Below are 12,808 nucleotides of genomic sequence, written 5' to 3'. Positions count from 1 at the left end.
TAAGACAAATAGACATGAAAGAAGTGACAGCACAAAAATACTCCAAACAGAGCCTGTACAAAGAAGTTAACCCAAACCTGGAGGCAGTGGGAGGGGCAAGGCTGTCTTTTTGGCCCCGGGGTCAGAAAAGCACTGGGCAATTCCACCTGTCTTGCTGGGGTGCCTGGAGCCAGCACCACTTCTCACCCCAACTTCCTGCTAAAATGCAGCAGCCAGGGCTCAGGCACTAGGAGACCCAAGGTGGCTTCTGCGTGATCCAGCGCTGGCCAGTGTGGGCACGGGGGGGGCGGGGAATGAACTAGCAGGCGTCTCTCTCTCCTCTCAAATAAAACGCTAAATGCATACATTTATACACACACACACACATACATAAATCAATCCCCAAAAGTATTGATCTACGGTCTCTCAGACCTGCCTTCCGGAAAAAGCCCATCCGGTCCGGATTCTCCCAAATGCTCCCAGCTACAGATGCCGCCCAAATACCAAACACCCAGTGGTAGCAAATCACCAAGGCAAAGGCAGCGCACGCAGCTGTGCTGGAAGTCCAAGGGGTCCCCTTCCCCCCAGATGCGCCGCTCACACTTAGGGAGAGCCGACAAGGGGCAAGGTCCCTCATGGACACTGGCAAAGCGCAAGGACGCGGGAGGCAGACAGCCGGGAGCAGACAGCGCCGTCGCCTGCACGCGCGGGGCTGGGAAGTCCCGAGGCGCGGTTCGGGGGTCCCGGGGACCGGGTGGCAGCCCGAGAAGAGGTCTCCTCTGGGCTCTCCGCACGCCAGGCTCTGCGCCGCCACCACCCGGGGCTCCGGGGCGCGGCGCGCGCGCCACAGTTAGACACAGCCGCGCACCCCCGCGCCCGCGCCGCGCGTGCCGGAGAGGCCGCCCGCCGCGCCTCGGGAGGGTGGCCAGGGCGCGGCGGCCTCGCAGCTCCGCCCTGTCGCCCTCCGAGGCCGCCCGAGCCGCGGCGAGCCCACGCGGGCACGGCGCCGGGCCTCCGGGGACCCCCGACTCGGCCCCGGGCTTAGGGACAGGTGAGACGGGGCTCCCTGAGGACCGCGCCCCGCCGTCGCCCAGCTCGGCGTGCGCACAGCGGGCGGCGGGGCCGGCGAGCCCCGGGCCAGGAAAACGCCCAGCCAAGCCCCCAGCCCCCGCGCCCAGGCAGCTCCGCGTCGCGCCGCCCCTCGTGGGGCTGTCCAGGGCGTGGGCGGCCGAGGACCCCCGGCTCCGGCCGCAGACATGCCCGCCCCCGCGCGGCCCCAGCCGCAAACTTGAGACCCACGCCTCGACTCAGTGCCTGCCCCAGGGCGCCGGCGCCACCGCCCGCATTCCCCCTGCCCCGCACCCCGGCGTCCCACCAGGCCTCCCCGCCGTCCGCACGACCGGCGCTGCGGGGACGCAGGAGGTTTGGGGGTGACGAGGAGGGGCGCCCGTATGGACTACGCAGCCTTTATTCCATCCGCGCCCAAGGACGAGCCCTGCTCCTACCTGCCCTCCGCTGCGGCTCGTCGTGGGCGCGGGCGCGGGTGCGGGTGCGGGTGCGGGTGGGCCCGGCCCTACCGATGCTCCACCTCAGCGGCGGCGGACACCTGGGCGCGCATCCCCGCACCGGCGCCCCTCCTGGCCCGCAGAGCCCACTCCTGCCACTTGACAGCAGAAGCCCCGCCTCCCGGCGCTGCGATTGGGTGCGCGGGCAGAGCGGGGCGGGGACGGCAACGAGATTCTCGCTTTTGATGGGGCAGTGGTGCTGTCATTCTCAGTCCCGGGGCCAGGCAGGCTGCGGACTCGGCTGGCAGCTTGATGCCGACTGCAGAGGGGGTCTCTGCGGTCCTCGGAAAGCCAAAGGACCTTCCGAAGAGGGGGAAAGTTGCCTGTATGACCCCTTCTCAGCCCGGGGAGGCAGGGAGGGACCCCTAGAATCTGAACCCGGCCCTGGGTTGGGCTGCCTCAGAGGAACCATCTGCAGCAAAAGATGCGGCAGTGCCCACAACCGGGCATGGCCTGCACAGAGAGGCACCAACTTGGCTTGTGGGATCCTGGGCTCAGCTGGGAGGCGAATCACAGGCGACTGGAACAGGTGCGAGGGGTTTGCCTGCTCCAGTGTCTTATTTTACTGTCTACATGTAACATGGCAACATTATTTGCATAGACTTTTTCCTCAGTGCAGAAAATCTATCTGCCCACAGGTCTGCCTGGTCAGAATGGGGTTTCAAGGAGAGGCCTGGTGACCACAGTCAAGGACCAACAGGACGGCCATTTGCCTTGGGCTGCTCCATGGACAGCAAATGCATTCAAAGCAGGTCCCCGGTTGTTACTCAGCTCCTCATGAGAGTCTGTCCTGTCCTGTCCTCGGTGTGCACAGCCCCCAGGGGTTATAACAGAGCCCACCAGAAGCTCTGTGACGCTGCACCTGTCTTCAGAACAGAAGGCACAGGGCTCCTGCCGTCCTTGCCGTTGCCCAGTTGGCATCTGAAGGGGAACAGAAGTCCATGAGTGACACCAGGGTGGGGAAATAAGCAAGTTCTCTCACCTTCATGAATGGCACAGAACTAGCTCACATCTCCAAAGTGCTCCTGACAGGCTCCAGAGCTAGGGAGGGCACTGTCCACTGGGCAACACTCAGGTGACCATCTTCCTAAATGTCCCCTGCAAATCACCCCAGGAGTCCTCAGAAAAAGTCACAGAAATGCATATTCTGGGAAACAAAACCTTTATGTGGGTTCCAGTGTTTTGCACTGAAATCAACATATTTTCATTTCATTTCACTTTTCATGAAAGTGAGCAATGGACTCCAAGTGGATCAGTTGCCGAACAGTCAGTGCCTGAAATGGGGTGTCACGTTTCACAGTTGCCCAAGCCATATTCCTATAGAGGGCATGCACTTGCAGTTACTCCACTTACCGGAACCTGCCCACAGGAGCCCAGCAAGCCATGCAGACCACGGGCTGCCACAGTGGAGAATACGCGCTCCACATCGGCCAGGCCTGGACGGACAGCTTTGCCAGTCACCGTGAGCCTAGGCACAGCCTCCTGTAGCCTTGGACCGAGAAGGTGAGCTGTCCAGGACAACACAGAGCCCTGAAGGCCCAGGACGTGAAGCCGGAAGGGAAAAGAAGGCTGGCGACATCTCTCCTTGGCTGTGTCATTGCACTCATCCATTGCTTCAGCTGATCCACCCTTGTGGGTTTAGTAATAAAGACGGAGACGGGCAGGAGCTCGGGGAACAGTGTTATTCCAAGCATATTGTGGCTCTGTGTATTTAGTCATCTAATTAGCAGGGTTGTACGCACACACACACAACCTGAAAACAATATTATAGTTTTAGAATAATTTTGTTGTTGATCTGGTACTTTTAGGTAAAACAGACTGTTTCCAGGTATTTTTTATTGTTTGTTATTATCTCAGAGTGCCAGGTTGTACATCTGTTCCTGGCATATATGCATTCATATTTATATAAATATATCAAATTATCTGCTACAGAGCCTCTTACATTTTCCAAATCGTTTTTCTATAGAGTCAATCCCCTGTGTTGTAAAAGGAAGCAAGAAAAATGTAATTGAGGAAATTGGAAGGAAATACGTCCCTTGAAATGCAAAGCTAAGGACTAATAACAGGTGTGTCTCTATTAATGCCCGAAATCTAGAAGACCTCCGACCTGTACTTGGTGGATTTATGGCTCATAGAAGATAGAGGTGTAAGGAAATGTCAGATGCCATGAAGTCCCACCTAGCATTCTATAAAGGAAGGAATTGCATGCGATTTATCCAAGGCCATGTATGTTATTACTGAGAAAGTTGTGTGTAGAACTCAGTCTTACAATGACTCATTCAGTATTTTCCAAGCACATGAGCAGTAGCTCTCCGGGACCTCCTCGGGCATGGTTCTTGCCGTGTCTCCTCTCTAACCACTCAGGAGTTCCAGTCGAACCCAGCTGGTGCACTGCACTTCCAGACTGTGAAAATAACACTGAAGCGCTGTCACTTGGTCTAGAAATGAAGCACAGCATGATAGCAGCTAGGACTCACAAGGGAGGGTGGGGTTGTACCATCAGGAGCAAGACTGAGACCAGAGTAGCTGGGACTTGCAGGAGCTGAGTGCACATCGCCTCTGCACCTACCGGAACCTGCAGGAGCAGGGTCTGGACCCAGCCAGCCTGGCAGCATGCTTCGGAATCCCTCAGCAGTGTGTAGCAGAGATGCCTGTGGTCTGTGAGGCTCCCCCCTCACATGGTTATTCATGGCACCATTTCTTGGATATTATGTTGCCAAACCTCCCACAGCCCATCACTGAATTGTCACCAGCTCCTTTTTTCAGCCTGCCCTGGCCTCCATTCTTCATTCTGTTGCCTCCCACCAGTGATGACATCTCCAGGAGAGGAAGGAAGCACAGCCCCAAGAACCGCCTGCAGCCTGCACTCCTAGGCCTTGCTGCTCCGCCCCCAGGACCTCACTTCCGGGCTTCCCAGGAGAGCAGTTCCCGACACAGCCTGGGGTGGAGAACAACAGAAGGGGGACTTCTCCGGTTAGAATTTCAAGCTGCACTTGGCACAGAGGCTTAGCAGCCTCTGCCTGCTGGTTTGGAGAGAGCCATGCTAATCCTTGCCTGCAGTTTCTGCAAGATTACAGGTCCACTGGCCCAGCTTCTACAGAGCCCCCTGGGACCAGGCACACACACTGGCAGCACTACACGGTGGGGAGGTGAGGCTGGGAAAACAGTTTCCAAATACTCTTCAATGCTGGAATCAAAATCAGCAGCTGTGACTGGCCTCCTCCACAGCTACTGCAGCTTCCTGGTGACTGAAAAACAACGCTAGGATTCATTCTTTGTTTTTGGCGGTGACCACTGTGCTCAAGGGCAGATTCGCAGAACCAGCCAGACGATAGTATTGCTAGGATATTTTCACATTGCATGGCTTCTCCACAAAGCCTGCTGTTTTCTGTCCAGTGCTATGCCATCTGTCCAACAAGAACCAGCGTCTACTGCAGAAAAGGGGCGTCTGCTCTTTAGCCTGCCACAATATGGCCTGCCAGTTCTTCCAATTCAAAGAACTCACAGGGAGTGGGCACCAACTGACCACGGTGGCTAAACTGTAGCATGAGTCTGTTTTGCAGGGATACTTGGCAAGTAGATATTGCTAGGGAACGTCCACTCTCAACCTTAACTAATGTGTCCTTTCCTTTTATTGCCAGCTGCCCCAATAGCCACTGAATATCCTATCTTCTGAAAAGGCCTTTGAAAGAATGGGCATTACTTCCCCTATACAGGGGACGGATCATGGAAGACCTGCCGTTTCAGTTCACTGTATGCGGCTATAGCTGAGTGTCTGAGTATGGGTAATTACTAAAAACAGAGATGTATTTCCTGGTCATCCTGAGGTCTAAGATGAAGGGGCTGGCATCTGGCAAGGGACTTCTGTTGCATCATCCAGTGCATTTCCAGCACTTGTCCCGTCTTCTGCTGCTTTCCCAGCTGCAGCGCAGGGAGCTGGATGGGAAGTGGAATAGCAGGGACTCGAGTTAGCCATCATATAAAATGCCTGCACCTGTATGAGATGCAGGTGCCACAAGTGACAGCTTAATGCACTATGCCGCAGTGCTGGCCTTTAGAGTTCTTTGCTAGGAATGTGGGGTCCAAGTGTCAGGAAAGGTCATCAGTGGACGTATAGAAGCTGTCCCCCAGAGGAGAAGCAACGGAGAAAAAAAATAATTCAGCTGCCCTCATCCAGATTGTCAAAATCATTAGCCTAAAGATGATCGTCATCTCATTATTTTTAATATCAGATTTAGAACAGAGTGACCAAGTTTTATTCCTAATTATTGATAAATTGTAGGTTTTCCTTGACAGTTTTCCTGTGTTCAAAATTTTCAAAATCATTTCAAATATCATTTTGTCTTGCTTGTTTTTCTCAAGTGCAGCCTATTTTTTTTTTTTTTTATTGACTTCTGCTCTTAGCTCTATTACAGACTTGCCCCTGTTTAACTTTGATGGGGCCTTTTCTCTCTTTTTATGAAAATGCATGTCATTGATTTCTCAGCCTTCCTTCTTAAATATTTCCTTTTAAGAAAATAGATTTCTCTGATGTGGACTCTACTAAACCTGACAAGCTTTATCATGTCTTATTGTCATTACCATTTGGTCCGAATCGTTTCTGTAAAGACTACTGTTGAAAACAGTCTTTCGCAGGTCACACAGTTTTTCTACTATCTCAACTTGAAGAATTTCTCAACTTCAGCCATTCCTTCCATCAGAAGAAAGATAGCCTTAAAGGATTCAAATCTCTTGTGATTTGTTGATGTACTGTTTACAATGCCAAACTGACACGTTTGGTTAAAGCCTTGTGTGTGGTAAGGAGGTTTCAGAGGATCAGCACGCAGGAACAGACCACCCACCCTGTAGCAGCACAGTCAGCTCTCGGTGGAACGGAGGGCAGGGGAGATGAGCTTTCCTTCTGACACAGGTTTCTGTACTCAGGCTCCAAATAGGATTGCTCATCTGAAACAGCTACAGCAGCCAACGAGAACAGCGTAAAGGCCGGAAGGTCAGAGGACAGAACTTTAGACGGCAACAGGATCGAGACAGGCAACAGGCCGAGAGGGGTCAGCCAGAAAGCACAGCTCTTCCGCTCAGCCCATGATCCCCACTCTCCCCCATCTTCAACCGACTCCTGAGTTAGTGAGGCAGGGGCAGATTGCCAGCAGCTCCGCTAAGGCTCAAAGAACTCATGGAAGGAGTGACGGCCTCTGGAGCCCCTGCGCCCTGGCAAGGCTGTGGCTTAGAAGTCCCTGCAGGCATGCGCAGATCACGCTCTGGAGATGGAGAGATGATCCCAGGTGATTCTGCTAGGACTGCCACAAGTGCGTTCACCTGTGGCCTCGGACGGGGGCGGGATTTCCGGCGCTGAGCGGAAGGCGCTGGGAGAGGGCGCAGCGGAGGAGACCGGACAGTCCTGGCGAGGAAGACCGGACGCTGCCGGCGAGGAAGGCCGGACATTACTGGCGAGGAAGGCCGGACACTGCTGCCGAGGAAGGCCGGACGCTGCCGCCGAGGAAGGCCGGACATTACCGCTGAGGAAGGCCGGACAGTACTGGCGAGGAAGGCCGGACACTGCGGGCGAGGAAGACCGGACACTGCGGGCGAGGAAGGCCGGACACTGCGGGCGAGGAAGACCGGACACTGCGGGCGAGGAAGGCCGGACACTGCCGGCGAGGACGGCTGCAGTGGTCCGGTCCCGGGCCAAGGAGCTCCGGCCTCCGGAGTGGGCTGCGAGGAGCTCGCAGTGGACAGACTTCTCCAGAGCTCTGGTCGGAGCACAGCCCTGCTGGAGTTCGTGGGTTTTGGCCAGCGAAGCTGAATCGGACTACTGGGTCTCGAAGACTGTGAGAGTAAGTTGTTGTTGCTTTGAGCCATTTTGTTGTTACCGTGGAGATAACAGATGTTTGTTCAGTGTCGGGTAGGTTGCTAACAGTAGCTGTAAGAAACCGGTACAGGAGTCAGGCAGGGAGTTAGGATCGGGAGTCAGCCATGTTAGCATCTCCAAAAACAAGCGGGTAGAAAACAAGTGGTACACTTTTAGGAAAGCACCACAGAATGCAGAATGCGTCAGCACAGTGGCCATGACGTCCCTAAATGTACATTCTTTCCCCCCAACCAAACCAAAACAAAAGGAAAACATCAGGAAAATATTCCTCTTCAAGACAAAAGTCAGATATTGGGATTACAGATAAGGTTTTTTCAGACTGCTCTTATAGCCACACTTAAGGGCAAAACAGGAAAAAAGGCCCATAATGGTTCTTTTCCCTAATAAATTTTCTGCACATAAATCTTCACCCTGGAGTCTGTTTCCTGGGTAACCCGGCACAATGTAATAAATCACACGTGATCATTACAGAAAGTAAGAAAAATCTGTGGCTCTAAAAGAGGGAGAGCGAGCTCTCGGGAGCCTGGGAAGTGGTTGTCTGACACTGGCTCAGGAGTGGTTCACGAGTGGTCCACGAGCCTTCGGTGGCTTGCCACCCGCCCCGCCTTCGCAGGTGTTCCTGATGAAGGCTGAGAGCTGCAGTCAGCCAGTGGCTGTCTGCTCTGAGCGTCTGTCCTCTTAGCACTTTTCATCCTGTATCTTGCATTTCCAGTGTAATTTCTCCATGTTACAGAACCTCGCCTCGCCCCGCACAGTACTGCAGTGGAGACACTGTAGGAAGAGAATTTCCGTTGAGGTTCTGTTCTCTGGGCTCCCCACCTTGCATTTGCATCAGAAGCCAGGACTCGTCCTGCAACTCATGTTTTCCAGCCTTTCCCACCTGATGACTTGTCTCCAGTATTCCATCATTTCCGCTCTGTGTACTACACACTGGTTATTTTCATCTTCGCTTCGTAAGGTTCTGTTTTCTCTTTGCATTGGAAGCTGCTCTGCAGCTTCATGGATCCACTTCTCCAGTAACTGTCTCTGTTGTGAATGACACTTAGACTCAGGTGGGCCGGGCTGAGCTGTCACCTGGCACACAGCACAGAGGAGCACTTGAATGTGCCTGGGAGGCAAAAGTTAGCAGAGAGAAGTGGACCACTTAAAGAGGGATTGTCCGTTTCTGGGCAACCCAGAGTGTAAGGAGATGTTTCTGATTAGAAGGAAGCTGTGGAGATGTTTTAGTGTAAAATGGCAAGGCATGCTCAGGAATTGAGAGGAGTTGGTCACCGTTAAGTCCTAAAGGTGACCAGGAAGATGAAGGGCAGAGTGGAAGCTACCCTGATTCCGTTAGTCCTGAATTAGTGAGGGGCTCCCTGCCCTGGCTGATTTCCTCTCCAGAAATGTTCTTTTCTGCTTTATGCATGGTAATCCATTATTCCACATTTTATCATAGAGCGCCTTCCTCAGTGGGACCATCCCTGGTTGTGAGATTTGTAATTCGCATTATAAAGCTCTGGCTGCTCTGGGGAGATCAGGCAGGGGCTACTGCCTGCATTTACAGTGAGAATCTGCTTCCAGGAAAATGCACTTTAACCTTTAGGTGGATTCTTCCAGCCGTTTGCTAAGTAGATGTCCCATTTGGCATCAAACTAAACTTGCTCAGATCCTGAGCTCCCTTCAGCTTCTCACACAGGAGGGAGCTGAGTGATGGGTTAGGAAGTGTCATTCACTTGGTTGGAAACTGTCTGCCATGCCGCTTCCATGTAGCAGAATCTGCCAGCTTTCCCTCTGTCCTTGCTGCTTGTTTAGCCTTATTTCACTCTAGGTTAGGGACAGATTTCTTAACTAGCAAATTTAGAGAAAGAATTTTTCCCTGAAAGTTGTCTGCCTGGAGCCTTATGATTGGCTATCCATGGATATTTTGTTCATTTCTAATCTTGAATGACACCTCCCAGAGAAGACTCCTGTGGCAACACCACTAAAGCCTGTCTCCTAATTCCACACGTTCTGTCACAGCACATTGTTGCTTTCGCTGCAGGACACCTTGCTAGCACTACCTGGTATGTGTTTGTTCACTCGCACATCTGATTCATCTCCTTGCAGGAAGATACACCACACACAAACCATGCCCTTCTCCATCACTGCTCCCTCCCCAGTGCCTAGAACAGCACACAACTCAGAGAGGTGCTTCATGAGGATCTTGCATGAGGGAAACCCAGCAGGTGACACACCCTCTGGATTTCTGTTTTAGGATCCAGGTGGCAAGTAGGGAAATGGCTGATGTCCGCAGGCTGCCAGTGCCGCTGTGGTCTGTGTGGGTGGTGCTGGTCAGAGGGCCGTCTAGAGACAGATATTCTAGGGAAAGTACAAGCCAATGACATCATATCCAAACAGTCACCAGGTGTCCACAACTAAACAGCTCAGCTGAGAAGGAACCGTGTGCCTGCTGTACCCAGAAGGTCCTCGTGATGAGCCTGTTACAGGGTGGGATTCTGTAGCTCATGAACGAGGAGGCTGAGGGACTGTCTCGGAGGACAGGATAGAATCCTGCAACAAAATGAGTTGTAGGATGTGTGTTAATCCAGGGCAGATACAGGGTGACACTTGTAACAGAGCGGGAGCAACTTGTAAATGGAAGGAGGAAAGGGAGAGGAGAGGTTGCAGTGAGGTCTTTGTTGTAAAGCTAATAGGCAGGAACCGAAGAATACTGCTGACTCTGTACAAGTGAACAGGGAAGCGTTCAGATGTAACAGGAACAAATGCACTGTCAAAGGCATTGTGAAGGGTTGGCAAGTCAACTGCTCTGCTTCTGGAAGGTGCTTAGTAAAGCCATGAGTAATGGCCCCACACCCGTGGGTCCCTACCGTCCACAAGAGATCAGGTGCAAGTGCCAGGCTCCTGGCCTTGGCCGAGTCCAGCCCTGCACGAAGTGTCCGTTTGGCACATGAACATGCATGCAAAATCGCGCTCTTTCTGCCTTTCAAGTAAAAGTTAATAATTTTTAAATATGTAACGACTAATAGAGAATACAGCGTAGCCTAAATACAAAAGGAAATCATTGTTTTAAATTTTAAAAATGAAAGTAGGGTTAGGCATTGGAGACCAGCCGGCTTGAGGTACCCACCTCCCTAATCTGAGCGCCTGGGATGTGGTCCCAGCTGTTCCCTCCTAATCCAGCTCTCTGCTAAGGTGCCAAGGAGGAGCAGAGAGTGCCCCTCTCACCTGGCACTCCCGGAGGGTAGTCCTGACTCCTGGCTTCAGGCTGATCCTAACCCAGATGTTTTGGGGGCATTTGAAGTGAAGCCGTGGATGGAAGATCCCTTTCCCTCTCTTTCTTTCTTTATCCCCTTCTTTCTGTCTCTCAGACTTTCAACTATATAAATTTTTAAATATTTTAAAATTTGTCTTAGCATATTTATGAAACAAAGTGTGATAACAGTAGATGTATTCAGTGTATAAAGATCAAATTAGAATACTTAGCATTTCCTTCTCCATAAGCACTTTAAAAATATTTTTGATTGGCACTTAGTAATGGTACAAGTTTGTGGAACTAAATGTTTCAATAAATATTATGCAAAAATATGTTTTTATGGAGATGAAAAATGATTCAAATACAGAAAGAAAGAGGCTGGTGTAGGCCAGTCATGCAATAAGAATCAGCCTTCCCTCACCAGTAAAGCTAGCCCAGCTCTGCTGAGCAGAGTACATGTAGAACACCGGATTCAACAGGCTGGAAAGAAAGCCACTAACAGATACTTAGTAGGAAATGGGAACAGTGTGAAAATAATAATTGTATTTATAAAATCAAGGAGAGATCCAGGTCAGAATGCGTACAGTGAAGCAAAAGGGAAGGAGTACTTTAAAAAGCAGGAAGCCAGAATTTATGCTGCATGTTTGAAAATTAGAAATTTCTGTGTGCCAAATAATATTGTGGCCAGCGATATGCACAATACACAATATATCTAAAATAACATAGAAATGATATGCTACTGTTCAAGTAACACAGGCAAAATGGGGAGCGCATTCAAGGAAACACAACTAGCGGTATGTGTCTCATGGGGTGTAACAAATGCTCTACTGCAAAGCTGTATAGAACATACCCTGCTGGAGAACGCTTGGCACGCCACAAACGTTCCTGGGTTACACAACAAGAAGGTGTGCCTTCCATAGCTTACAACACACATTAGCTACGACATAATTGCAATGATGTAAATTTATAACGGCTCTTTCAGAAGAATTTTTAAAAAGAACATATATATATATATATCTTGGACAGAAGAGAATGTGTAAACAGAAATAACCCAGTTCCTGAGCACCATCACAGATTAGACTCTGGAGTAAGAATCAGAGGGGGTTGGTGTCCTCCAGCGTTTGCTGTGGCCCAGGCTGGCCCACTGTACGTTTTGTTTGACTGCAGAGCAGTTATGCCTGCACGGTTGTGCGTTGCTGAGCATGTCTTCTGCAGTTGCAGATTTGGGCAGTTGGAATACTACACAGCCCTCAAAAACTGGACTGTGTACTTCAGATTTCATTGACTGATGTCTTACGGTGGTTTTTCCATTTGTTTGCGGGCATATTTTCCACTTAATTTTCACTTTTGCATTTTTTTCTAGTTTTAAACATGTAGGTCTCACGAAATTCCATTTTTGAATTTTTCCAAGGAGGAAGAAATAGAGTTATGTATATCTGATGGTCAAATTTTAGATTAATAAAATTGAGAAACTGATAGAAAAAGAGAGAGATAGCATTATCGGTGTGCTCCCTTCAGGGCAGGATGGTATAATCAGTAGAAAGTTTCAGATGAGATTTTTAGCTGTAATTTGAGAGATTCTTCAATTGTGTAATTATTCTTAGTTTTAAGTGCAGTATCTTGAGAAATCAGTCACGCACTTAGAAGGTTTCTCAGAAATATTCCCGGATATATACATTTCACAATGCTGATTTGTTTGGGAGGCCAAGCGGCATCTTTGGAGAGACTGTCCCTCCTCCAGAGACCGTTGTCGGCAGAGGTGTGTGGGTTCATTTCTGGCATCTCTGCTCGAGTCTTGGTCCGTGTGGCTGCTATGTTAGTGCTATGTGCTCTAATTACTGTCTTTGCAGTATGTCTTGAGATTAGACATGGTGATGCTCCCGGTTGGTTGGTTTTGCTTTCGCGTTGGCTTTTCAGGGTCTTTTCTACTGTATACACATTCTAGGATTATTTTCTGTAGTTTTATGAGTGACATCACTGATGTTTTCAAAGGAATTACATTGAATCTACACATCACTTTAGGTGAACGCCTTACTATTCTTACAATTCATAAATATGGGACATATTTGCATTGTTTTGTGTCTTCAATTTCTGCAACTAATGTTTCATAACTGCTCGTGTATACTCTTTCACATTGTCGGCTAGTTTTACTGTGAGATA

General features: G+C 50.6%; 1 protein-coding gene across 1 annotated transcript; it reads left to right on the top strand.

Moving 5' to 3' along the window:
* Nucleotides 1-468: 468 nt before the first annotated feature.
* Nucleotides 469-1,413, top strand: LOC121155544 (proline-rich protein HaeIII subfamily 1-like). Its single transcript, XM_040978973.1, has one exon. It carries the CDS (start codon nt 469-471, stop codon nt 1,411-1,413), a length of 945 nt encoding a protein of 314 aa, XP_040834907.1.
* Nucleotides 1,414-12,808: the final 11,395 nt, after the last annotated feature.

This window comes from Ochotona curzoniae, unplaced genomic scaffold (genome assembly GCF_017591425.1).
Source record: "Ochotona curzoniae isolate NIBS_2020 unplaced genomic scaffold, NIBS_Ocur_1.0 contig_2927, whole genome shotgun sequence".
In the NCBI taxonomy this organism is placed as follows: Eukaryota; Metazoa; Chordata; class Mammalia; order Lagomorpha; family Ochotonidae; genus Ochotona; species Ochotona curzoniae.
This window is presented reverse-complemented; position numbering and strand designations above follow the sequence as displayed.